Below are 24,779 nucleotides of genomic sequence, written 5' to 3'. Positions count from 1 at the left end.
CATGGAGAAAGGAGGAAAGGTTGCCCTTGGGCATTAAATCGAAGACCAGGAACTTCTCTTCTTTAGACCCCAAGTAGTAAGCTCTCGTAGGCAAAAGATTCAGATGCCAAATCTTTCTGATCACATTCACCTCGGTCTCGAATTCTTTTTGGCTCTTGGCAATCTTCTCCCTTAGCCTCTTCATTGCAACTTGGCTTCCATCCTCGTGTCGCATTGTAGACTGTCCTGTAAGTGCTCTTCCCCATGATCTTTGTCGTGGCACAAAGGAGGTCATCAGCTGTGAAGACTAGTGGGATGATGCGGCGATAAATGGGGGCCCATTAAGTGTGGGTCAAAGGACGAAGATAGCAATTAACGTGGAGGTCAAAGTCAATAAGGTCAACGTCAAAAAACCAACGGGCTCACCAAAGGAGGGTCGAGCAAATCTCTACTGCACTAGCCGATCGAGCATGAAGTGACTAGTCTGGAGAATGCCCGTACAGCCAAGGTCCAAGTAGAATGCTCATACAGCCCAGATTAGCAGGTTCTCATCACAGAGCAGAGGAGTGTTGGGACAACTGGAGAGTTAGTCCGGTCAGGCGGAACCGAGCCACTATACCTAGTTACCACAGGGAATAATAACCGATGCCGACCTAGCGGAGGTGTCCCCAGCCGAGCGGCTTCCCCGCTCGGCCGAGCAGCAGGATCCTTGACGTATCTCTCAATATCCTTTTGGGAGATAGTGTCGCTGACATGAGGCATGGTCAACAGGCGGATCGTACGACGAAAATTTCTACTATCTTATAAGGGATACACATGCCCTATTAATGCATGGTGTCAGAGGTATTTTCCTGACAAGTCTTTTTATAGAACAAATTGGAGAACGTGTTCATGCCTCGAAGAACATGCAAGTTGCCTACCAGGGTACTATATAAAGAAGAGTCCATACACCGACGGAGGTACGTGTTATTCACTATTCATGCATACGTTTGTTGTTGCTTCGTTTTCTTCTTTCCAGTGATTGACTTGAGCGTCGGAGGACCATCGTCGGGGACCCCTTCCCTGGCTCGGCACTGGTGTTTCTTATGATTGCAGAGCAGAGCAAGATCTATATCTGTAAAATACCAAAAAAAGGGCGAAACCCTCTGCAGTTTTTATAGGTGTGCAGCATCAATAGGCCTGATATGGTTCCATATCAGGCCCAACGTGGGCCTGATATAAACCATATCAGACTCATGTTGGATTGTTTTAGCTGATTTTTTCTATAACACTTTAACACCTCCGGATCAGTCAAAATATGCAATGGACGACACCATTCGATTCCTTGCAACCTCAGAAATTCACAGGACTTGAAATGAGTGCAATCTGAGGTCTCTAGGTCCATCAGTGGGTTTTGACCAAAACCCATTGATGGACCTAGAGACCTCAGATTGCACCCATTTCGGTTCCTATGGATTTATGAGGTTTCAAGGAGTTAAAATATGCTATCAATTGTTTATTTCAGCTTCTCGAAGGTGATATAATGTAATATGGAAAAATATCCATGATTATTGTGTTATGATTTTTATCCTTACTGATACATGTTTACTGTATTATGATTCTTCCTGAAAGTTCGTTAGTGAAAGAAAATCAACATCTTATGCTCCTCACCTATGCCTGCTAACTTAGCAAATGCTGCTTTAGTTGTGTTGCTAAAAAATTGTGTAGCATAATAGATCTTCACTTTCATCCCAAGTTAAAGTAATAATCAATATGTTATTGAAAGATAAACATGAAGACTGATAATTGATGTACAACCCTAGTAAATAAGCATTGACTAGTTGTCGATATTTGATAGGAGAAAAAGAATTAACTTCTGATACATGTTTAAGGTTCAACATAAATTTTTTTACAGATTCTTTCTTATTATATTATATCACCTCCGAGAAGCCGAAATAAACAATTGCTAGCATATTTTAACTCCTTGAAACCTCATAAATCCATAGGAATTGAAATGAGTGCAATCTGAGGTCTCTAGGTCCATCAGTGGATTTCGGTCAAAACCCACTGATGGACCTAGAGACCTCAGATTGCACTCATTTCAAGTCCTGTGGATTTCTGAGGTGGCAAGGAATCGAATGGTGCAGTCCATTACATATTTTGACTGATTTGGATGTGTTAAAATGTTATAGAAAAAATCAGCTAAAACAACCCAACAAGGGCCTGATATGGAACCATATCAGGCCCAACATTCATATCAGGTCCACATTAGGTTGTTTTAGCCGATTCTTTTGATCATATTTTAACACCTTCGGAGAAGTCGAAATATGAAATGGACAGCACCATTGGACTCCTTGCAACCTTAGAAATCCACAGTGTTAGGACCTTCGGATGCGGCTAGAGAGGGGGGGTGTGAATAGCCGACCCCAAATTTGCGTTTCTTTCTACAAATCAAGTTAGCGCAGCGAAAAAATAACAACAGAAACGTAAATGGAGAATTCAAACCTCAAGCACAGCGATGTAACGAGGTTCGGAGATGAAACTTCTACTCCTCGGCGTGTCCGTAAGGTGGACGAAGCCTATCAATCCGTCGGTGGATGAGACCCCGGAAAACCGGCTAATATAAACTCCTTCTGGGTGGAGAAACCTCGCCACAATAACTCTTGCAACAGCAAGATAGAAGTACACAAAATACAAAGAAGCACAAGACAATATGAATGTAAAACAAACAAGCTTGCCTTCTCGTCTGGAGATCCGTTGATGAAGCAGCAGCTTCACGGATGCCAGCAGCAGGGAAGCTCACGCGAAGCTTCAAGAAGTACGAGCTCAGCAAAGCTCGCAGAAGGAACCTGGAAGAACTTACAGAAGCAAGAAGAAGGTCCTGTAGAGTCGCTCGACTCTTTATATAGCTGAACCTGCAAACCTGTGAAGGCAGAAGAAGACACAGAAGACTGAGATCTAGCCGTTGTCACTCACAACGGCTAGGCCTGGACCGATCAGGCTCCAACCTGATCGGTCCAGACCTTCTCTGATCGGTCTTGGGGACCGATCAGGACCTATACTGATCGGTCCCCAGACCGATCAGCACGCTTCACAGAGAGTTGCCCAACTCTCTGATCGGTCTGTAGACCGATCAGGACTCAGGTGGATCGGTCCATAGACCGATCCCCCTCTTTCTTCTCCCGATCTTCTTCGCTTCTGTATGATTACTGATCGGTCACCAGACCGATCAGGTAATTCACAGAAACACACTGTTTGGTTACTGATCGGTCACCAGATCGATCAGTCAACCAGCGTATCACTGGATCGGTCACCAGACCGATCCAGGTTTAGAGCTCCCAGCCCTAAACCCTACCTAGTCCGGAGAACGAGCTACCGAGCCCTCTCCGACTTCGTCCGGTCCAGAGAACGAGCTACCGAACCCTCTCTGACCTAGTCCGGAGAACGAGCTATCGAGCCCTCTCCGACTTCGTCCGGTCCAGAGAACGAGCTACCGAGCCCTCTCTGACCTGGTCCGGAGAACGAGCTACCGAGCCCTCTTCGACCTAGTCCGGAGAACGAGCTACCGAGCCCTCTCTGACTTCGTCCGGTCCAGAGAACGAGCTACCGAGCCCTCTCTGACCTAGTCCGGAGAACGAGCTACCGAGCCCTCTCCGACTTCACATGCCAAGCTTCCATACTTGGACTTTTCCCGTGCCAAGCTCCCTGCTTGGACTTTTCACCAGATGTCTGGTCAATCTTGACCTATCTGGATTTCCCTTGCCTGGCTTCACTCACCAGGACTTTCCAACTGCCTGGCTTCACTCACCAGGACTTTCCCTTGCCTGGCTTCACTCACCAGGACTTTCACCTGGCTTCACTCACCAGGATTTCCCGAATCAGGTCGACTCACCTCGGGTCAACCAGGTCAACCTTGACCAAAGATTGCACCCACAATCTCCCAAGTTTGTATTCTGTCAAACATTAGAATACAACTTTTCTACTCTCGTCAAACATCAGAATAGAACTTTTCTATTCTCGTCAAACATCAAAATACAACTCGAGTCAGGTCAACTCGAGTCAGGTCAACCAGGTCAACCTTGACCTAAGGTTGCACCAACACACAGGACTTGAAATGGGTGCAATCTGAGATATCTAGGTCCATCAGTGAGTTTTGGTCGGATTGTACTCATTTAAGGTCCTATAGATTTCTGAGACTGCAAGGAGTCCAACGGTGCTGTCCATTTTATATTTCGACTTCTCCAAATGTGTTAAAATGTTATTAAAAAAAGCACGTTAAACTTTAATCCGGTGGACCTGATATAAAATAATATCAGGCTCATATTATGCTTTACATGCATGCATATCTCTAAAAGAGTGAGGAAAGAGAAGATGAGAGGAAAGAAAAAAGAGGATGTAAGAGCATCTACAACGCGGCGTTAAACGCCGCGTTATAATGCTACTGTGCATTAACACCGCGTTGCAGGATGCCAACGTGGCGTTCAAAAGCTTGAACGTATTCAAGCAATTGAACACATTCAAGTGTTCGTGGGGTGGGCCAGGGCGGGCCCACCCCATGTGCAAAACTTTTTTTTTTTTTATTACCAACGACACATGCAACGGCTTGTTAACTTTTTTTTTTTACCAATGGTACATGCAACGGCTTTTTTAAATATAAGTTTTTAAATAATGATTTTTTTAAATAACATATTTACATTTTTAAATTAAAAAATAAATAACGTCTAGTTATTTAACGGTTACTTTTTAATGGCTAGTTAACGGTTAGTTTGAAATTTCGACTATAAATATCCATCCATATGTGCACATATTTTCATTGCCACTCACTACTCTTTTAATTTTACTCTCTAAATTCTCTCCCCATCTATTTTTTCAAGTTCCTACCATCTTATTTTCTATCCGAAATGGATGAAAATAATAGGACATTTTTTTACAAATTTCTTGAATTCTACAAACATGTCGCAAGAATATTCATCTTCCCAAAATCCACAAATTCCACCAAATTATCAATACCCACATTCATTTCCCAATATGTCGTTTCCTCCACAAAATCTTCAAAATGTCCAAGGTTTTGGAAATTCAATGAATCATCTGAATTATGCCCCTCGAGGTCCATATCAACCGCTTCCAGCTGAATATTGGCAAAACATGAGCCATCCATATTTCATGCCGTCGGTTGTTTATGGATATGGTACCCCGCACACAACTGGTATGTCTTTCACTCCTTCGATGTCGAATGAACCTGCAACTCCGACTTTTGTCCCGGAGACTCAACTTTCCGACTGTTAATCCCCAATTGAGGTGGTCAATTTAGAAAAGACGGTTTCAAATGCCGAGGGTACAAGAAAGTGTTCAAGTTGGACGAAGGTTGAAGACGAGGTCTTAGCGAGAAGTTTTTTCACTATCAGTGATGATCCAATAATCGACAATGATCAAAAGGCAGATGCTTTTTGGGGACGGGTTGCAAGCTACTACAATGAGAATCTTCCCCTAGGTTCAAACACCAGAAGTGCAAATGTTATACGGTCACATTGGCACAATACAATCCAAAAGAAGATATATCAATTCAACGCAAATTACAATAATATTTATAGTTCATATAGAAGTGGTCATTGTGATGAAGATATATTGAGGTTTGCGTACGAAAAATATCTATCCGAAAACAATGGTGTTGCATTCAATCTCGAACATGTGTGGAGAATTGTCAAAGACCGTCCAATGTTTACTCCACAGTCCGCTGATCACTTTGTGGCCACAAAGAAGATGAGGACCTCAGAGTCGGGAGCAAGCAACACCTCCTCCAACCAAGATATGAGTATAGACCTGGATTATGAAGATACTCGTCCAATGGGCAAAAGGCAGCAAAAAGAAAGGGAAAAGACAAAGTAAAATCGACCATGGAGGATCTGACAGTAAACTACAACAATATTATCACAAAGTTCACTGAGTACACAAGCGTGAAGAAGTCCGAAGTCGATTTGAAACAAAAACAACTCGAAGTAGAGGAGATGAAGGCAAAAGCTGCATTGTCCAAATCTGAAGCTAAGAATCGTCGCTTGAAGTTGAAGGAGTACGAAATATTGAATAAAGACACCTCGCAGATGACAAAGGAGCAGCTTATCATACATTAATGTCTATGCAAGGATATTAGGTCAAGATGGAATATCTGAATTATTTACTTAACGTTCATTTAAGTTGTAATTTCGTTTTCCCAACTTTATAATTTTAGGTGTTCAGTTGTAATTTCGTTTTCCCAACTTTATAATTTCATTTTCCTAACATTGTAATTTCGTTTTCTCACAAACATCTATTTTATTTAATAAATATATTTTAAAAATTAATATTATTTTTGAAAAATAATAATAATAATTTAAAATATTTTATTATAATTAATAATAAAATAAGATTATTAAACGTTTATTTGTTGAACAAACGTAAGATTATTATTTAAAATAATAATAATAATTTAAATATTTTAAAACATATATAAAACATATTTATTTAATATGCTATAATGTTAAAATGAGTAAGTGGATTGTGAGACCCATGAATAGTGAGTATTAACGTTAAAAGGGTTGTGGCTAAAAGAAGGATGTTGTTATAATGAGTATATGATAGTGAGCCCCATGTTTTTTGATGAGATGATAGATGTTATAACGTTAGAGCATTGTGAATGCTCTAAGTATGATATATATTTTTAATTAATTCATAATTTTAAGTACGTTTTTTCATAAATTATCGTATAATAAACGGTAAATTAGAGAAAAATCTCTAATCACAATCACAACTTTACATGCAGTCCTCAATCACAAAAAACTTTGTTTCCACTCCCTGCATACAAAGTATTACTTGTTTCAACTCCCTCATGTAAATTTTGTTAGCTAAATTACCCCTCAGATGTTTTAGGTATAAAAGTTTAAAAACAAGTATAATTCTAGTTAAATTCAATACTTTATAACTAAAATTCAGTACCTTGTACTAGAATTGAGTATATTTTCTATCAAAATTAACCCATATATTTTTTCGGTACAAATAGTCTAAAAATGAGTATAATTCCTATTAAATTCAGCACATTAAACTAGAATTGAGTATATTTTCTATTAAATTGAGCACGACTTTTTTTTCTGCTTAATATAATTACTTAAAAATTTAGCACCATTTACTATTTAAAGAAAATATAGTAGATTTTCATCAAATTAAGTACCATTTAAAAAAAAAATCTAATATAGTTTTCATCCAATTAAGGTGAAAAAAGAATCATACTTAATTTGATAGAAAATATACTGGATTCTAATTTAATGTACCGAATTTAAGAGGAATAATACTGATTTTTGGATTTTTTATATCTAAAAGTATCATGGATAATTAGGTAATATATTTTAATTAGAGAATGAAAATAAAAATTTTTACTACTAGGAATTATATGTAAAATTTTATTTCTCAATAGGGAGTGTATGTAAAGTTACCCTATAATAAACCCCAAACGAAGAGATAAGTGATACATAAGTCACCCTCACAACGCACCTTCCATTCCGGCATCCAGATCTGCTCCAAGTCAAATCGGAACCGACGGCAAATATGATATTCCTGCGTCACTTGCGTTTAACCTGTCCGACCGCATTTTCACCAATCACATTGTTCAAACAACGCGGTTTCTTCCGCCCACCGTCTATAATATTCCTCTCTCCTCTACCCACCGTTTCCGCCGATTGAGCTGCTGTTACTGTTGCCCACATCGCCGCCTCCAGTCGTCACCGACTCGCCGGCTGACAGTTCGACTTTCTGTCGCCATGGATGGAGCTCCCTGTCGCATTCCTCTCCTCATCTCCCTCCTCCTCGCTCTTATTTTACCTTCCATGGCGGAGATCAAGACCCTAGAGATCTCAGATGACTCCCGGTCGATTATCCTGTTTGAGAAGTTCGGATTCAGTCTAAAGGGCACCGTCAACATCAATATATCGGGCGTCTCTGTCGCCTCCGCCTCCTCCGCCCTCGCCGCCGACCAGTCCAACTTCGGATTCTTCCTCATCTCCGACGAGAGCCTCATACAGGCCGCCTACGACACGCAGCAGAATCCTGACTCCAACTCCTACCCCGATTGCATCCTAATGAGCCCTTACGTCTATCTCCTCTTCAACTTTTTGAAGCTTTCCCCACCGCCTCCCAGCGGCGCTTACAGCGACTCCTTCAACGCCCCCCGTCCCGACGAATACAGCCTCTACTTCGCCAATTGCAACCCCGGTTCCGCGGTCACGATGGCGATCCACACGGAGATGTACAACACCCGTCGCGACAACACCCGAGACTACCTGTCGGTCGGCCAGTCCCCGGTGCCATCGATCTACACTTTCTTCGCAGTCGCCTACGCTGCCTTCCTGGCCGTATGGATCTACCTCACTCTGTTCCAGAATCGGCTCTCCTCCCATCAGATCCACCACTTGATGGCCGGGCTTCTTCTCTCCAAGGCTCTCTACCTCGTATTCGCCGCCGAGGACCAGCACTACATCCGGAAGACCGGCACCCCTCATGGGTGGGACGTCCCTTTCTACATCTTCCAGGTCCTCAAAGGCGTCCTCTTGTTCACGGTCATCGTCCTCATAGGCACCGGCTGGTCCTTCCTCAAGCCCTTCCTGCAGGAACGCGAGAAGAAGGTTATCATGATCGTGATCCCGCTCCAGATCGTTGCTAACATCGCGTCGGTTGTGATCGGCGAGACTGGGCCGTTCATCAAGGACTGGGTCACCTGGAACCAGGTTTTCCTTCTCATCGATATCATCTGCTGCTGTGCCATTCTGTTCCCCATCATCTGGTCGATAAGGTCTCTGCGAGAGACGTCCAAGACTGACGGGAAGGCCGCGAGGAACCTCACGAAGCTCACTTTATTCCGGCAATTCTACATTGTCGTGATTGGATACCTTTACTTCACCAGGATCGTTGTCTTTGCTTTGAAGACGATCGCGTCCTACAAATACCGGTGGGTGAGCGTGGCTGCCGAGGAGACCGTGGGCCTTATTTTCTATTTATTCATGTTCTACATGTTCCGGCCAGTAGAGAGAAATCAGTACTTTGCGATCGACGATGAAGAGGAAGAAGCTGCAGAATTAGCTCTTCGTGAGGAAGAATTCGAACTCTGATTGGCAATAGCAAGGAGATATGATTTTTTTTTCACACTTCTTGGTTTGATGTTTACTGATCTCTGATAGTGCTCTTGCTATAGGCTAAAAGAGAACCAAAAAAAAAAAAACTGTAAGGTATTGTACCCTCATTTCTTATGATTGCCACTTGCATTGTTTTCCATACCTTTGTCATCATATACTTGGTTCTCAAGTGCTGTGTATGAAGTTAGATGTTATCTTCAGAAGTTCTATGCTATTATGGATGAACATTTATGGAGTTCCACGAGAGTTTATGGATGAACATACTAACCTTGCTCCTTTATATGTTTTGTCACTACTTTTTCGATAGGCTAGTGATTAGATAATCTTGACGAAGAATCTAAGATAGATTATTAAAGTTAACTTTCACCTTTCAAATGAATGTTAGCTGAATCATGCATTGATTAAAACTGAAGAAATTGACAATTTAATCACAATAAGTCAGTAAACCAGGTTAAATTTGTAATTTCCTAGGTTAGCTCAAATGATGAGTTTATTTTCCTTCGAAAAAAACATATAAACCCCTTCATGCGTGCATGCCGCAATTAAGATTGACTCAAACTAATTCATAAATATTATTAATTAAAATGATAAGTGCGTCAACGTGCAAGTGACCGTTTTATGCTTCCTACTGACCAGGAATTTCTACTTCCCTGGGCTTCAAGAGGTTCTGAGTTTTAGTTTGCAATTGATGCCTAAGGAAATGAAAAATGAAAATGCAAGACTATTTTGCTTTCCCTTTGCCCTTCCCCTGGTTCTTCTTTGATTCCAGTTTAGCTTGTACTCGAGCTGCTGCTGCAGCTTTTGCCTCTTCTCTCTTCTTCTTCTCCTCCTCTTTGCTTGCCGCAATGCTTTCTCTCTGCTTCTTTAGTTCCCTGAATCAGAAAAAACATTCATCGTGTTCAAAGACAAGGATGATTTGAGCTCACGACAAGATAACAGGTAATTCAGCTCATCAGTTCAAAATCCAAAACTCACTGCAGTCGAGCCTTTTCATCCGACACACTACCAAGACTTGCACCTTTCCGGGGACGACATGCTACCAACTCCACCTCAAAAACAAGTGTTGCACTGCATCCATAATAACACTTCGTAGATTTAACATATATCCTAGTCAGAACAACAACAAAAAAAATTAAAGATTTTGGTTCATTTACTTGGGAGGTATTTCAGGTGGAGAACCAGTGATTCCATAGGCGTAGTCTGGTTTGCATGTAATTTTGCATATTTCTCCAACCTTGAAGAAAGATCATATTTCGTTAGATAGTTTAGCGACTACAAGGATTTTAAGCTGAAGAGCAAGATGTTTCCTTAATTAACCTTCATAGTTCTTAAAGCTATATCCCAAGCCTTTATCACAGTGCCACTTCCAATCTCGAATGAGAAAACAGAATTGTCCTCGTGTGTGGTATCAAAAACTTCACCAGTTTCAGCAAGTGTGCCTTCATAATGAACTGTCATAGACCGACGAGCACCATTCCAATTCAATCAATAACCAAAAGGCCAAGGGAGACATTAAAATTTTACATGAGACAATTTTTTAAAAAATTTTGTACCTTCTCAGTCAATTCTCTAAATTTAGCATCACAGAATATATGACACAAATTTCTGACAGACAACCAGTTCTCAAGCAAGCTAAGTTCAGTAAAGATTTATATATATTGCAGTAATGAAACATTTTACTTGCGGAAATGTGGAAGAGAAACAACACAGAGCAAATGAAGGGCTAAACTCGAGTTATTCAGTCAAAATCGATATGGCAGGAATGAATTGCTGCATGTCAATTGCCGCTGATAGTGTTGCTGATCTACAGCAATTGCCAATTATTTAGTAATTTTTCTCAACATCTTCCATTTCCTTGAACAATTCCTTTCCAGACAAAACATTTCCACTACCTTTTTCTTTTCTTTTCTTTTCCTTTTCCTTGATTGTAGGAGTAGATGAGCCGATTGTTGACTCTCAAAATAAGTATCATTCAGGAGGGAAGTCCCCTGCTCTCCTAGGATCTGGATTACTAGCACGGGGCAATTGGATCAGCACAGCAAGCGCCCTCTCACATTATCTAATCCTCAGGATGTTATCTTTAACTGCCCACAAGCATGCTCATTTATAAAAAACTTAATTCAATTCTCTCCTTATTTCCTTTCTCATCCAAGTAAACATGGACAAAGTAAATTCCACTAGCACGAGTTACTTTCAGCAAAAAAGCTCTCATTTTATCTTTCAATATTAAACTTCATCAAAACATTTCACATCTCAAAAAACCAGAGGAAACAATTTCTCACTAAATTGCTCAAGCCGCTCGTGAGCTATTCGAAGCTCGTTAAGGTAAACAAACCAAGCTCAAGCTTCGTAATACTCGGCTCGTTAGCTCGTGAACACGTTCGTTAAGCTCATGAATCAACTTTTAAATTAAAAAAATAATAGTTTTGATATTAAATTTATAGATTTTACACTCTACTTATGAAAAATATAGTCAAATATATTAAATTTATTTATTAGAATAAAATTATAAATATTAATAAGAATATTATAATTTTCTCTAAATATATAATTTAATTTTTAATGAATATTTAAATTTACAATATATACTTATTAAACTCGTTTAGGCTCGATAAAAGTTCGAATAAGCTCGTGAGCCATAAATATATTCGTTAAATAAAGCTCGAGCTCGTCTCGATTATAAACGAGCCAAGCTCAAACATTCAAGAGTTCGGCTCGACTCGGCTCGATTATACTAAAGTATAATTCACAGAAATAAGATAATTTATGTACCATTTTACCAGAGGTTTTTAGCATTACTTCTTTGAAATGAAAAAAATAAAATAAAATCCACATTACTATAGAAGAGCAGAGTTATGATCTTACCATCTACCACAGGAATGCTATCTGATGGTGCAAGTGCATCATCTCTGGGTTTTGTAATGATAGTTTTCAGAACACCACCATCACCTGTTAAATCTACAGGATCATCCATGCTTTTCTGGGCTAGTATGCTGTCAAAAGAAAGCACTTATGAGAAAAAACAATAGAACAAAAACAAATGAAACGCATAAGCACGTGTAAAACAGAGAAGAATTTCAGGCAAGTGAAAAGAATAAGACTTGCAGACATGAAAATTGGGCAGATATATGTGCAAACAAATCATCAACAATAACAGGATGAAGAGAAGATCAGTAATTTTCTTAGTCATATGAATAAATCTATGCAAGTAGCATTAAAAGTGTTCACTTCATCATTCGTTGAGCACTTATCTCATTATCTGGAGTATGATAAGTGGTCAGGAAATATGAAACTCAACAAACTTAACCAGCATAATAAAATATCTAATGTGATGCTACTTATATGAAACAACTACTCCTGGACCTTATCAGATTCACAACTTGAGACAGCCTTTTAATTCTCATCAAGAAATAATCAGCAGTTGAGATGTCGCTTATCATCTCCAAGCATTCTATTGTGCCGTTTACTTTTGCTTTTAAATTAATTTCTTCCTCATTGAGTTCATCTTTGATCCCTATTGTGCCGTTGAGCCTATATAACATGAACAACCATCTCTAAGAGATGACTTGGTTACATAGCAATTTCTATAGTTCTTGTTTATTTTGTTTATTTATTTTTGTGGTTGAAAAGAGTGCTTGATCATAGCACAGCTAGAGATCATGTGCAGTATCTGTCCAGAGCTTGAGTGCAAGCTCTAGATCTTGTCCCGAGTACAAGACACAAGTTTCCTAGTGAGAGGTTTATATGTTCATTTCTTCAAAAGCAACTAGAAATAATTGAAGGCAGTTTAATTGACCTCAGAGTGCTTGATGAACTTAAGCTAGGTATCAATATTGGTGGTAACTATCTGGCGAGGTAGGCAATCAGACAAAAGCATAGGCTGCAAACGAAAATTCAATGGAGCCCCCTTCAACAGTGTCCTATATGGAACCTTCATCTACAGCGAATCAAATCCATACATGCATAACTACTATGATTGGATGATATCTATAGTAGTTACATATGTATGGATATGATCCGCATCGTGAAGGAATAAATATTTATAGATAAGTTTTTGTCTTGATTAGTATTCACATGTAAAGGGGTCCAATTGATTACGGATATAATGGAAGTTCTGACGGATATTGGCCAACCTAATCAGAAGGTGAAGAGTCGTGGACAAGAATCCATGTTTGGCAATCATAACAATAAGTCGAGAAGATCATCTATTTTACAAAGCAAAGCAATCAATCTGTCAAAGTGAACAAAACACCTAGAAAAAAAAAAGGAATGAACGGACTATCGTTTATCATGCAGTTTCATATCCAAACAAAGACAGAATCGGTTAGAATGAAGGTCCATCTCCAAATCAAAGTCACAAAATTACGATCATATATCAAAAGCATATACAACGAGCCAGACAAGAAATAAGAACAGATCCAAGAGCCGATTCATCCCTATTTCCCCACCATCGCCTATCAATTAAAATCAGCAAACGAAGCGCAATTTTCACAAACACAGAGCACAAAGATCAAGCATAACAAAGCTAGGGAGCGAAATAGGGCAAGAGGAGACTGACGAGAGTAGCCAAGAAGGAGCGAATCCAGTTGGGGAGAGATTGTGATCGGCGCGTAACAACAGTGGCGGTGATGGACACTCTGCTGACTTTTGGGAAGTCGCCGGACTGGTGCCGGTGGCGTCCGTCGGATTTACCGATTTGGGAAAGAGAGAGTGGCCAGGCGGCGTAGACGAGGTGACGCCTGACAGAAGGATATATTATCGGAATATTTTCGTTTTACCATCTAAAATTTCCTGATTTTCCGAAATGCCCCTTCGCCGTGGACAGTGCTGCATGGGAGTGCCTCTGACGGGGTACGTCGCCCCTGTCTCAATCTACGCTGCCCGGGACGCCGAACTATCCTCTCCATCTTCCTGACCGACGGGGAGCGGCAGGTCGCGGGGCAGGAATGCCGTGGAGGCACACTCTTTGTCGTCGAGGCCGAGCAGGTCATCATCATCGCCGTCTCGTTGACTAACTTCACTTACGAGCGGCGCCAGCTGGAGGAAAAGCTGAACTCACGATCGTCACGGACGAGGGGCTGGATATGATGGATGTCGCCGGAGTTGAGCAGATCGGAAGAAAATCTAAAGGAGAGAATAAATATTGCTTAATCCTAGACGTATAACGATTTGATCAATTACGGCACCATTATACGTTTGAATTATCATATTGATATATATATCTGCTGTCATCTCTTTAGAGAGGTAGGAGCAGTTTTGATCCCATTGCGTAGCGCAGACCCATATAGCTGATATACCTACAGTGGCGGATCCAGGACCCTCCGGGCGATTTACCCCGTGATTTATTCATGCTGTTGTAATCTATTTGTTTGTCATAGGCCAATAATATTGGGCTATGAATAAAACAAAATTAATGTAAAAATTATTTTTATACTTAATACTATAAAATTTTATTAACATAATTGGGAGAGAGCTTAAAAGAATTGGTCGAGGAGCATCAAATCACTTGAGGCGCCTTGATATATACGAGTGGTGTTTAAATTGGTCGCTCACGTGGGTACTAATTGGTTCATGTTCTATGTTAACATAATTAGAAGTACTAGTACTGATTGGAGGTCAGACAAAAGGAAAATTCAAATCAATTAAAAAGGATCGTACTTGATGATCAAAAATCCTAATAGGGTTAGGTAATGAAAAAGTCCTAGCAAGTTAAGATTGATTGGATACTAGGTAACACAAAGTCCCAATGAGTCACGACTGACTTCGGGATTAGGTAAAGGAACCCTAAACTCTATTAGGTAGAGTGTCTAATCGATTGAGAGTATTTTACGAAAACACAGTGAGGGTCGGAATAATTGAGGCAATTGATTCAGTCTTTCATGATCGATTGGGCTAATCGATTGAGACCTTTGTCGTGAGAAAACATAGACTTAGTGAATTGATTGAGACAATTGATTCAACCTTTCCCAATCAATTGGGCTAATTGATTGGGGCCTTTGTTTCAAAAGTACAGTGATATTGGAAATCGATTAGGCTGCTTTCTCTAACGAAGAGAAAGCTTCTGAATCAATTGGAACACTTGATTAGAAGCTATCGAATCAATTGGTATGACTCACCAATCGATTAGGGTTTTAAAAAAATTATTCTGTAGGTTGATGAACTATCGACTGACGTGGCAATCTATTAAGGGAAAACCTAATCGATTAAGAGGCGAAAAATAATTCGAACATTGTTCATATAAAAGAGGAGCTCGTCTAGGTTTTTCGCAGTCAATTCTTGAGACGTTGAAAAAAAAGTGTTGCTTCATTTCCCACCGATCAAGAGCTATTTCTACGACAAGATAGCAAACCAAGTAATATCTCATTATAAAGTATTTACTTTCAATTTTACTTATATTTTTGTTGTATTTCTCGCGTTCAAGATTACACGAGGATTCTCCATCTCCAAAAAGTTTTCTAGAAGAAGTATGTTCATAGTGAAATTGTGTCATGGTGTGGATCAAAAACTAAATAAATCGAAGGTATCTGTATTATAGAATCTTCACCTTAAATTTCTACTATAAATTATCATCTAAAAAGCGAATAAAACCATTTAACTTAGCTCCTAACACTAAATTCTTATCTTCACCCAAAAATCTACACCAGTTGTAATAATCGGCAGGAATAATATGTATAATCGTGTGAATAAGTCAAAACAATAGACATGAGTCTGACTATCTCTTTATCAAAGAGAGAAAAAAATCAACTATTTATAAATTTCACGTGAAAATTAACAATTATAGTGTTTCATCTACCTACAAGGCAAAACTACATCATCAATAAAAACATGCATGTGTTTGTGTTTTTTATTGAAGAAAGAATTAAATAGACGCAAATGAAAGTATAGTAGAGTGAATTTGATCTCAGCCCTTAGTCCTTGATTTCAATATAAAATTTATTCAAATCTAACTAGTATAAAAATATTTTGTATATAAAAAATTCTATAAAATATCCTCTTTATATATACTAGTTGAACTCACCGATTTATCAAAATTATGTACGACACTGAATTACCATTGAGATATATATGTGTTGATGTATTTACTGTCATGCACTAAAGAGGATAGGTGGATAAATACAATACAATACAATACAATACAGAACAATACACACATGCAGATCTACATACGTATAAGCATGCCTCCGCGCAGATGCTTTATTCCATATCACCATAACCAAGCCAGATAGCTAGATAGATAGCACAAGAGAACATAAACACTTAATTATGAACTAGCCGCCGATCAACCACCGATCGGCTGGCCACCTGTTATTGGCTCGACTATTCGTTCCACTGCACCGGTCTCTCGTACCATATGTCCTTTTCCTTATCGTATGCCATCCCTTTGTTTTTCTCTACCCACCACCCCTCGAGCACTCTCTGCTCAGCCTTCAAATGCCCCGCTGACCTGTTCACCAGCGGCAGTCTCGCCTTCACAAGCTTGGAGTCGTTGTCGAATTCTGTGCTCCAGCCGGTCACGGTGTGTAGAATCACTTGCAGCGCGTGCCACTGAGCTATTTTCGCAAGCAGTTGATCTCCTTCGTAGTCTCCCTTACTCTTCAAGAACGTTGATTCCTCAGAATTAATGTGCAAAATTTTACCGGTGTCGACGTAGCCATCACACGGCGGCCAATAGGCGACAATGTCCTTAATATTGTTGATTCTTAAAACTTTTGTCTTCGGTAGTTTCTCCAAGGCGTCATTGAACGCCTGGTTCCCGACTCTGGGGGCATCGAACGCCACAGCGCATACCTGAATATGATCATTGCCGTTGATCTCGGACAGTCCGCTGTTCGCTATATCAAAAGCGCTGACTATGGCGAGGGAGCCGCCGAGGCTGTGACCGACGCAGATGATGGACGGATTCTGATCTTTGTACAAATCCACGTACTCTTTTATCACAGCTTTTAACTTCTCCTGTGCGCTGGGAATCTGTTCGATTATATTTTTCGTGGTGTAGATGTCTCTCCAGCCTTTCATGATCTTAACATCGCCCTCGCCGCCGAATGGCACGAGAGAAATGTCCAAGTCCACCAACCATTCCAGCGGCCGGCTCGTACCGCGCCACGCGACGTAGATCTCACGGCGGCCAGTTCTTTCGTAGAGGTCGTCGCTGGAGACGGCGACGTAGCCCATCCAGTTGGTCTCTAGGACTATGGTGGTGTAGAGGTAGCCGTCGACGTTGGACAGTACGTCGACTACGTAATCCGCGGTTTCCTTGAAGAAAAGTTGGCGGAGGATGCTGGCAGGAGAGTAGCGGCACTTGCCGACGTTATTGGACTGACTATCGGAAATGAAGGAGTCTCCGGCGATCTGGCAGAAGCTGCCACACCGGAGGAGGTGATCGCGGAGGGCTTCGTCGAGCGGGGACAGGAGGCCGGACCAATTGTTGGATCCGAGGAGCTCCTCCCATGAGGGCGTGGCCGTTGCAGCAGCACCACCATTTCTCTCCATGCTCAACTGATTACTAGCTAGCTAGAGAACTGACTTTGATTACTCAATTGGAAACTGCTGGTGCTGTGAATTGAGCGAAGAGGCCTGGCCACCTATTTAAAATCAGTGAACGACGTCCTTTCTGCATGTGGAACATTACGATAATTAAACAGGGGACGGCGTCCTTTAATTTCTGCATGTGGAACATTAAGATAATGCACAAGAGACGTGTTGCCTTGCGTTCATGCTTTTATATGTATATAATCCAGATGTTTAGATATTTAATTTACACACTCGATTAGTCTGATTAGTCTTGAAGTTAAAGTTGGACTACCTTCACAAATCATTCATCACGATAAAATTGCAATTAATTTTTTCCTCCAAATAAAATGCTCACGTATCATCGCAACTGAGGATACACAGTTGATAATAATTTGGTCTCTTTGATCGAAAATCTGTGTAAATATGAGGAGGCATACACAGTAGGCCTTTGTCAGGTATCTAATTAATTAATGAAGAAGAGGGTATTTTATATCCGTTGATGATAATTTCAAAATCTATTTGAACAAATACTTATGCATATACTAACTGGACCAACCTATAGGGACACATCTAGGTGTAAATGAGTGAAGACGATGTCATTGTATTCTTTCATACATATGAACATAGCAGATGTAATTCTAAAATTCTTATCCTCGCTCTTAAACCTACTACACCAATTGAAAATTAATCGGAGAGAAAAAAAAATCCAACCGCCTATAATTTTCACGTGAAAATCAACCATGATGGCGTTTCATGTCTAGCTTCAAGGCAAAACTATATCAATAAAAACATGTATTATACTTGTGTTTTTTATTGAAGAAATTAAATACACGCAACTGCAAGTACAGTGGATTTGAGTGAATTGTTTGATCTCAGTCCTTAATCCTACCAAATTACAAGGTCTATACTAAAATCAATATAGAAGATTATAAGGTATAATCAAACACTCTTTTAATTCTATGACAATTTATATTTATATATATTTTGTATCAATTTGTTCCCAATATATGTCTAACTAGGTGATATGGTGCATAATGGTAGGGTCTGGTCAAGGAGACGTGGCAGTTAGAAGTCAAGAAGATGTGGCAGTTAGAAGTCAAGAAGATGTGACAGTCAGAAGTCAGGGAGACGTGACAGTCAGAAGTCAATGATATGTGACAGTCAGAAGTCAAGAAGACGTGGCAGTCAAAAGTCAAGAGTACGTGACAGTCAGAATTCAAGAAGACGTGACAGTCAGAACTCAAGGGTATGTGGCAGTCAGAACTCAAGGGTATGTGGCAGTCAGAAGTTAAGGGGGCAGGACAGTCAGAAGTCCAAGAGATATAAGGAGAGAGCCCACACTGGGGCCATCCGATGTATATAGCCAGGGAAGGATCTTCCGATCGAGAAAATAGAGCTGAGGCAGGGGGCGTGGTCAGGACTAAACCTGACCAGGATTTACCGAGCAGGAGTTATCGGGCTGACATACATGGCAGAAGACGCGGTCAGGACCAAACCTGACCGGGATTTACCGAGCAGGAGTTGTCGGGCTGACATACATGGCAGAAGACACGGTCAGGACCAAACTCGACCGGGATTTACCGAGCAAGAGTTGTCAGGCTGACATACATGGCAGAAGACGTGGTCAGGACCAAACCTGACTGGGATTTACCGAGCAGGAGTTGTCAAGTTGCCATACATGGCAGAAGACGTGGTCAGGACCAAACCTGACCGGGATTTACTGAGCAGGAGTTGTCAGGTAGAAATACATGGCAGAAGACGTGGTCAGGACCAAACCTGATCGGGATTTACCTAGCAGGAGTTGTCAGACTGACATGCATGATAGAGGATGCGGTCAGGATCAACACCAACCTGGATTTACCGATTAGGAATTGTTAGGCTAACATACAGGAGCAAACTTATCACTTTCGACGAGATTAGAGGCATAAAGACCGGCAGAAGTGGCCAGTCCAGTTCGCTCACCAGAACTCAATAGGCTAACCAGGGTTATTTCCATCACACCCGGGCGGGATGAAAGGCACTACACGACAATAGGTTAGGGAATCGTAACTATCTGTCAGAGAATATCTACTGTATGGCAGAGAATATTCTAGCAGTTGGGATCACCTATGAGAAAGAACCTTCTTCTCGTCTATAGAGGAATGCCACGTGTCCTCCACCACTCGACAAGCTCTGACACCCGACAACCTCTGACAAGGGTCAGTCTCCAGAAGGTACGTATTGTCATATAAAAAGGAACGTTCTCTCCCTTGCACAGGTACGCTCACGAACTTTTTCGCATCTGTCTTCTACTTGATTTTTCTGCATTTTACGGTTCTTCTGAGGAAAAAGTACCTGACTTGAGTGTCGGAGGGCCTGCTCCGGGGACTTTTTTCCTGGTTCTTGGTCTCTAATGTTCCATGTGCCTGTCTAAGTGTGGGCAGAGAGCTCTCGCATCGTCATCCTTGTCATCACCTCCTGCCAGCGGTTCGCGAGAACCCCTCCCGAAGTACTGTGCCAGCGCAGGGTCTTAGTCACCCTCCGTCAACGCCAGCGACAGCGTAGCCGGCCTTCGTCTGACTCAGATTCCGGACGGGATCACTAGGGATGGCAGCATCTCCAGGTTGAGATGGGTTTGGCCAAACTCGAGACCCGCCCCACCTCCCTTTGGACCTGCCCCGCCTCCCTTTGGACCCGCGAACCCGGTGACCGGGGCGGATCTAGGTCAAACTCGCTAGGTTTATAATTTTTAAAAATACAAATAAAATTTTTTAAAAATTAATTAAACATTAAATTTATTTTCGACATTTACATTAATAATATTTTGTAACAAAAAAATATTATCACAAATTAAAATGTTTCAATTTTGATTCAATTAAAAATTAATTATCAATTTTTATTCAATTAATAATTAATAAAAAAATATTATACGGGGTGGGTCCGGGCAGGCCCCATTAAACTCGGGACCCGCCCTGGATCCACCTTAAGACCCGTTTAGGTGGGTTTAAACTCGCCCCGCCAGGACAGGTTTGTTATGGGGCCGGGTTTCAACCCGTCCTAATGTCATCCCTATAAATGTCTCTATTTAGGTCCGAGAAAAGGGATGGTTCAATTCCAGAGAGAAATAGCTTAGTAGAATTTAGGGGAAGCATAGGTGAACCATGCTTTATCACCATAGATATACCATGCTATTTATCTTTTTCTGAGCTATTGATGATGTTGTATAGTGATGCACAACATGTTGAAAAAAAAGTGAAAAAAAGGGAAAAGGAAAAAAAACAAATCATAAATGAAAAAAAAACAAATGAAAAAAAAATAAAAAATGTAAGAAACAAAAGAAGGAAAAAAAAAGGAAAAAAAATATTTGACATGTTGTGCCATTTTGTATTTCTTTGTGATAGAATTTTTGGGAGAGACAATCTTTATTGTAGCAATATGTAGATTTTATTGTATATCATGAGTGAATTTTTATTGAAAGCTATAGTAGATGTTGTCTACATATTTATTGGATTTATGAAAAAATTTTAACATGTTCTATTTTGAATTTGTTTGTGGTAGAATTTTTGTGAGTGACAATCTTTATTGTAGCAACATTTGAATTCTATTGTATATCATGAGTCGATTTTTATTGTAAAAGTTATAGTAAAGATTGTTCACATTTTTATTGAGTTTTTAAAGCTAGCTTGGAAGTTTGGATGAGAAATATTTTTGGGCATTGCTTACTTGTACTCATCTATGTAACATTCCAATATATCCATGTCTTCCACCATTACCTTACTTAATCTTTCTTATTGTTTTTCTTACACTATCATTTGCTTTGATTCATGTTTTCCTTACATTTATAATAATGTCTTCATTATTTTATTGTGCACTCTTATGTATATAGTGGTGGAGATCAGAAGCAAAGCAATCATATGGTAGTGCATGAATCCATGAGTAGCTTGAGTGAGCTCCACTATTGCATTTATATAATAGGAGAGCCACCATTACTTATCTTGTGATGTTATTTCATTATCATTTTTAGTTTATCTAGTATGGATTGAAATTATCGTGTTTGTCAATTAGTGTATGAATTGAATCCATGAATGCTTGTCTTTAAGATTTGACAATCGTAGGTAACTTTTTTTTCACTATGTTCTAAAGCATGATTGAGAATTGCTAGAGGAATGCATTTTAGTTGTTTTCTTCTTTTGTTGATTTGCTCGAGACGAGCAAGAATAAGTATGAGGGAGTTGATAACTAGCATTTTTATATGATATTTTGGCTATTATACTTAGCATTTTTACCCTCTCGTATGTTTAATTCCGTATTTATATCATATTTTGTGAGTTGATATCTATTTAGAGTCTTGATATAATTTTTCCTATATTTTCTAGGATTTTATCTAAAAGGTGCATCTTGTTTTGTAGGGAAGCATCTAGGCCGTTGATCAGGATCAAATAATCCAAGGGTTCATCAAGAAGTGGAGTTCCAATTCAATGTAATTCCAAGTCTAATTTCAAAAACCCAACCCCATCCTCAAGCCCACTCTTAAAGCCCCTTCCAAAAGCCCAATTTCATCCTCTTAATGGATCTAGATCCCATCAACCAAAACCAAAATCCAATAACCCATTAACCTTACCCTTTTTCTCTCAAGCCCGAACAGGGACCCGAGGAATCTCTACTTGCGATTTTTGGGGTTAGGGCACGCGACAAGCTTCACCGGCTCCGCCTTCCCCCTTCTTCCTTCATCACCACCGGTCAACGGCTTTCCCTCTTCTTCTCTTCACTGTCGCCGGCCGACCCTTCCACAGTTCTTCTTCTTCTTCTTGATTCTAGCGGCAAGTGACAGTAGACTCTTCTAGGCGACGGTAGGCTTCGGCAGTGACTCCGTTCATCCACCTCGCCGGAGGGGTTCTTTGGTGTGATCTCCATCGTTCGATTCCGTCTAGCAAGTGGCAGAGCAAGGAGGCAGCGACGACGGTTCATCCCATTTCACAGCATCTCCATTTTCGATCAACTTACATCCGAGGGGGTTCATCGGTGGAAGATTCGTATCATCCTCGTCATTGTCGAACTGTGCAACAGTCCTGCATAGTGCTATTGTTCATTGGAGTTCGGGGTTCGATCGCCGGGCCCTTGCGTGACAGCTAGGGTAGTCCTTGGTATCGAAGTGGATGAATAGATTGTGGTTTAGATTTCTTAGTTTAATTCTGTTAATTGTGTCAATTTACTTGTGTTGATGCTTTTTATTGAATGCTTGTATCAAACTTAATTCCCCATATTTAAATTGCACATATTATGCTTAATTAGTTTCATGCACGCAATGTGTTTGATCAATTGCTTCAACCATTAGTTAGGTTTAATTTGATGCATTTTAGTTTGTTTAATTCTTACTTTGTCTTGTTCTTTCAATTTTATTAAATTCTAGTTTTGATTGAATGCAATTAGGTTAGGTTAGATTAGATTTCTTTAATGCTTTAGGGTTCGTTAAATGCTTACTTTATTTCATGTTGTTTTGTATTTTCTGTAATTATAGTTAGGTTAGACTTAGCTTTTATTACTTGCATTGTCTTTCATTTATTAGATTAGATTTCATTTAATGCTTTGTCATTTCATTCCTTAGTTTAATTGTGTTGATAGTTAATCCATAGCATAGTGTGACAATGCGTTGTAGATTAATTATTTGCACTTAGTTAGATTTCATTCCAACACTAGATTAGTTTCCTACTTGCTTTGCTTATCATTTGTTAGATTTAGAATCAAAATCTAAAACCCCCATTTTCATATTAAAAATCTCAAAAATAGGAATAGCATACAATCCTAGATTACCATCCTATCGTTGCTTTCGTTGGAAGACGACCTGAGTCATTTCTATACTACATTAGTATAGTTAGAGGGGGTTCAATACTTAAATTCTTTTGATATCGTTTTCACGACGAAATAAAAAATTGGCACCGTTGCCGGGGATGTGTAGCGGTGCTTGGTGATCTTAGGATTGTTTTTCTATTTTCTCCCTTGTCTGTTTCATTGATGGTTGGATAAATTCAAAAACATTGTTAGGGTTTAATTATTTCATATCTTGTATGCATGTGTGATATCTTGTCTATTTTCTATGTCTTTTGATTGTATTTGTATGAGTGTTTTAGGTAAGACCAGGGAATCTGTGTGTTATCAGCAGTTTCAAAGTTTTAGTGTGTTCAAGATCTTAGACTTGATGAGCAACATGGAGAAGAACATTGAAAAGATTCTTAAAGAGCTTTAGGCACCAGACTTGTCAGATGATTCCTTTTGCATCAGATATTCTAATTTGGAAGTAGACTTTGAGTTATGATATATTGTACATTTATTAACGAAGTTTCATGGACTATCTGGTGAGGATCCCAATAGACATCTGTAAGATTTGGAGATAGTTTGTTCTTCATGAAACTCACTTGGCATATCAGGAGATGATGTTAGACTTAGAGCATTTCCATTTTCAGTAGCAGATTTAGCAAAAGATTGGTTGTATTGTCTCCCACTCAACTCTATCACTAGTTGGATTGAGATGAAGAAATTATTTCTGGCGAGTTTCTTTCCTGCTTCTAGGATTGCAGCTATTCAGAAGAGTATTTATGGAATCCAACAATTTATAGGCGAATCATTTCAACAATATTGGGATAGATTTAAAGCACTTGTTGCTAGTTGTCCTCAGCACCAGATAAGCGATCAACTACTAATTATGTACTTCTATGAGAGATTGTATTCCATGGACAAAAGTATGGTTAATGCAGCTAGTGGAGGGGCTCTAGTTAACAAGACACCTGCTCAGGCCAGAGAACTTATTAATATTATGACTGTAAATTATCAGCAGTATGGGACTAGACCCATGATTGCTAAAGATGTTCATTCCTTTGCTAGTGTATTCCCTGTAGGTGATCGGTGGCCGGCTAGAAGGGGGGTTGGATAGCTAGGTCACCCCCAACTTCGATTTCTTCTCTACACGGTTAGTTTGCGCAAGCGGAAATGAAACTAAAACAAGAAAGCAATGAGTAAGAACACAAACGCTAACACGATTCTTTTACGTGGTTCGGAGATTGCTTGCTCCTACTCCACGGCGTGTCCTTGAGGTGGACGAGCCCTTGATCCTTCGGTGGATCAGTCCCCGGCAATCTCCGGCTAGAGCTTTCTCCTTCTCGGTGGAGCAAACCTCTCACA

General features: G+C 40.1%; 3 protein-coding genes across 3 annotated transcripts; 1 reads left to right on the top strand and 2 right to left on the bottom strand.

Moving 5' to 3' along the window:
- Positions 1-7,461: 7,461 nt before the first annotated feature.
- Positions 7,462-9,352, top strand: LOC121977085 (protein CANDIDATE G-PROTEIN COUPLED RECEPTOR 7-like). Its single transcript, XM_042529603.1, has one exon. It carries the CDS (start codon positions 7,746-7,748, stop codon positions 9,087-9,089), a length of 1,344 nt encoding a protein of 447 aa, XP_042385537.1. The 5' UTR covers positions 7,462-7,745; the 3' UTR covers positions 9,090-9,352.
- Positions 9,353-9,661: 309 nt separating this feature from the next.
- Positions 9,662-13,855, bottom strand: LOC121977076 (peptidyl-prolyl cis-trans isomerase FKBP20-1-like). Its single transcript, XM_042529591.1, has 6 exons — positions 13,672-13,855; positions 11,979-12,106; positions 10,431-10,564; positions 10,268-10,347; positions 10,089-10,181; positions 9,662-9,985 (listed from the first exon to the last, which is right to left on the bottom strand). The coding sequence occupies exons 2-6, from the start codon at positions 12,085-12,087 to the stop codon at positions 9,835-9,837; spliced, it is 567 nt and encodes a 188-aa protein (XP_042385525.1). The 5' UTR covers positions 12,088-12,106; positions 13,672-13,855; the 3' UTR covers positions 9,662-9,834.
- Positions 13,856-16,430: 2,575 nt separating this feature from the next.
- LOC122041820 (phospholipase A1-II 5-like) lies at positions 16,431-17,603 on the bottom strand. Its single transcript, XM_042601650.1, has one exon. The coding sequence runs from the start codon at positions 17,601-17,603 to the stop codon at positions 16,431-16,433; it is 1,173 nt and encodes a 390-aa protein (XP_042457584.1).
- Positions 17,604-24,779: the final 7,176 nt, after the last annotated feature.

This window comes from Zingiber officinale, chromosome 1B (genome assembly GCF_018446385.1).
Source record: "Zingiber officinale cultivar Zhangliang chromosome 1B, Zo_v1.1, whole genome shotgun sequence".
NCBI classification, from domain to species: Eukaryota; Viridiplantae; Streptophyta; class Magnoliopsida; order Zingiberales; family Zingiberaceae; genus Zingiber; species Zingiber officinale.
The sequence above is the reverse complement of the archived record's forward strand: the minus strand, read 5'-3'. Positions and strand labels throughout refer to the sequence as shown.

What these genes read in the sequence shown, in the direction of transcription:
- LOC121977076 (XM_042529591.1), bottom strand. Translation starts at nt 12,087, where the DNA reads ATGGATGATCCTGTAGATTTAACAGGTGATGGTGGTGTTCTGAAAACT. An exon ending in TAGCATTCCTGTGGTAGATG is followed by an intron (nt 10,565 to 11,978) that starts GTAAGATCATAA and finishes GGTCTATGACAG; the next exon opens with TTCATTATGAAGGCACACTT. An exon ending in CCACCTGAAATACCTCCCAA is followed by an intron (nt 10,182 to 10,267) that starts GTAAATGAACCA and finishes TTATGGATGCAG; the next exon opens with TGCAACACTTGTTTTTGAGG.
- LOC122041820 (XM_042601650.1), bottom strand. Translation starts at nt 17,603, where the DNA reads ATGGAGAGAAATGGTGGTGCTGCTGCAACGGCCACGCCCTCATGGGAG.
- LOC121977085 (XM_042529603.1), top strand. Translation starts at nt 7,746, where the DNA reads ATGGATGGAGCTCCCTGTCGCATTCCTCTCCTCATCTCCCTCCTCCTC.